The sequence below is a fragment of the Trypanosoma brucei genome, chromosome 2 (genome assembly GCF_000210295.1).
Source record: "Trypanosoma brucei gambiense DAL972 chromosome 2, complete sequence".
Classification (NCBI taxonomy): domain Eukaryota; phylum Euglenozoa; class Kinetoplastea; order Trypanosomatida; family Trypanosomatidae; genus Trypanosoma; species Trypanosoma brucei.
The window spans coordinates 698,578-701,274 of NC_026735.1; the positions used below are offsets into that span (position 1 = coordinate 698,578).

Here is a 2,697-nt window from a genome sequence, read left to right on the forward strand (position 1 = left end):
CAGTATAGAGCGTGTACTCGCTGTAATAAATGTATTCTTACAGGGGTGGCAGTATACTGTGTGTACTCGCCTGTAATAAATGTATTCTCACAGGGTTGGGATATGTGATATGGCTGCTCTCTTCCATTATTATTTGTGTTATCCTTTTCATGTTTCTTGTTTATTATCCTCGAGTGTATGTGTGATTATTTGATATCTTGTGTAACTCCTTTTTCTATTGTCGCTGTTGCATTTCCCCTTTACTCACACGCTCTTCCCTCTTTCCCGCATATGTGTGTATTTGATAAAGTCATAAGGAAACAACACTGACAATGAGCATGGACACCCGTATGGTGAGTTTTGGTTTTACGCGTGCTGCTCTCCTGTGCGGTCTTTTATTATTGCTAACTGCCGTGTGTCCGCTGCATGTGTCTGCTGCTGATGGTGATGATGGACGTGTGATTGTTAATGTGAAGGAGTATTTCTCCATGCCTAATCGTGCATTTATTCGTGATGGGGAGTACCATGTAAGTTACTACAATGCTAACGCATATTGTGGCGACAATGGTGCTGTGCTTCCTGCCGATCAAACGGAGGCGGCACACCAAAGTTTGCAGGATGCAATGAAGCGTGTAATTACGGGTTCGGATGCTTTCAGCTACCTTGGTGGAGATGCTGTGTACAGTAGTGGCGGGGCCATTGTGGCTAATAAGCGTTGTAAGCCTGGAGACATTGCATCTTCCCGCTATTGTGTGTATCGTTGGAATAAGGGATTGTTTGCAAAGGCTTTGCCTGATGGCTGGGGGGTGGCGTTCTGGCATGGTTCATATGTCAAATACGGTGGTGCGGCCTCAATGAATGGTTACCCATCCTTTTGGGGTAGTGAATATCCCAAGCGTGGTCAGTTGTATACCCTTTCATGGTATCATAAAGATTATGATGTGACTACCTGGTATGATGGAAAAGATATGTCGGGACGCATAAAGTGGGCGAGTGATAATCCCGATACAAAAACTGAAAACTACGTTATCTTATGTGAAGTCCACGATTCTATCAGCACGACGACAACCACAACAACTACAACTACAACTACCACTACAACTACAGCTGCACCTGCCTCAGGCGTAGTACCGGAACCAACTGTGACAAAGGATGAAGAAGTTACTGTAACAACTGCGTCATTGGAAGAGAGAAGTAATTGGCACATTATTCTCATAGCTCTAATTTCTGTTGTTTCCCTTATTGTGTTGCTGCTTTTCCTTTTACGTTGGTTCTGTGATTATAATGTTAAAAAGGAGATCATTCCCATGACGCTGCGTGAAGTTGTTGGAGAGCCGTTGTTTGTCCTGGAGCCAACACCTTTCGTTCCCCCAGAGGGTTTTGCTGCTCCTCCCTTAGCCCTGCAATATTATAACCAAATGAGAACCAGTGAATAATATTAGCGTCACATCGTGTATCACATGGGTGGTGGTTGAGTGATGTTTAGGATCAAGTGGAGTAATGAATACTGTACCGCTTTCATCCTACGTTACGGACCGTCACAATTTCTAGCTTCGTGTATTGTTTCACTTCCTATTATTACTTTCAGTAGTGCTCAATACTTCATTGTTTCATATAATTATTACTTTTATGTTCCTAATATTAACGGTCTCCTTGTACCATGTTGGCTCTGCGAGGGACTTCCGATGTGTGGCATCGCTTTCCTCCGACCACATCATTGTTCTTTTAGTGTGTGACCCATTGGACCATCTTTACTGTTTGATGTCCCATTGTTTCGTTGTTGTTAGTGTTGATTATTTATTTCGTGTGTGGGTGTCATGTTCAGTTCGCGTTATTTCATGTTTTACTTCCATGTATATGTGGGAGGCTTGTAGGTCCTCCCTGTTACGTGTGATGTATTGCTATACGTGTAACTTGCAGCACTTAATTATTTTAACAACCTATATGAGGTTACATTAAATGAGAGTTCCATAGTGTTCAATATCTGCGTTTTAGTTCATCCATTATGATAATAAATGTTTTGAGTACCTGTGTCTCACTAACCAATTTGTTGGGATATGTGATATGGCTGCTCTCTTCCATTATTATTTGTGTTATCCTTTTCATGTTTCTTGTTTATTATCCTCGAGTGTATGTGTGATTATTTGATATCTTGTGTAACTCCTTTTTCTATTGTCGCTGTTGCATTTCCCCTTTACTCACACGCTCTTCCCTCTTTCCCGCATATGTGTGTATTTGATAAAGTCATAAGGAAACAACACTGACAATGAGCATGGACACCCGTATGGTGAGTTTTGGTTTTACGCGTGCTGCTCTCCTGTGCGGTCTTTTATTATTGCTGACTGCCGTGTGTCCGCTGCATGTGTCTGCTGCTGATGGTGATGATGGACGTGTGATTGTTAATGTGAAGGAGTATTTCTCCATGCCTAATCGTGCATTTATTCGTGATGGGGAGTACCATGTAAGTTACTACAATGCTAACGCATATTGTGGCGACAATGGTGCTGTGCTTCCTGCCGATCAAACGGAGGCGGCACACCAAAGTTTGCAGGATGCAATGAAGCGTGTAATTACGGGTTCGGATGCTTTCAGCTACCTTGGTGGAGATGCTGTGTACAGTAGTGGCGGAGTAATTGAAGCTGATAAGCGTTGTAAGCCTGGAGACATTGCATCTTCCCGCTATTGTGTGTATCGATGGAATAAGGGATTGTATGCATA

General features: G+C 42.7%; 2 protein-coding genes across 2 annotated transcripts; both read left to right on the forward strand.

The window, feature by feature from the left end:
- Positions 1–311: 311 nt before the first annotated feature.
- Positions 312–1,415, forward strand: TbgDal_II3550 (hypothetical protein, conserved; the record flags this gene model as incomplete). The annotated part of the gene is made up of 1 exon (XM_011773601.1): positions 312–1,415. The coding sequence occupies one exon, from the start codon at positions 312–314 to the stop codon at positions 1,413–1,415; it is 1,104 nt and encodes a 367-aa protein (XP_011771903.1).
- An 830-nt stretch (positions 1,416–2,245) lies between these two features.
- Positions 2,246–2,695, forward strand: TbgDal_II3570 (hypothetical protein, conserved; the record flags this gene model as incomplete). Its single annotated transcript, XM_011773602.1, has 1 exon — positions 2,246–2,695. A coding segment is annotated over one exon (450 nt), but the record flags the coding sequence as incomplete, so codon positions are not given.
- Positions 2,696–2,697: the final 2 nt, after the last annotated feature.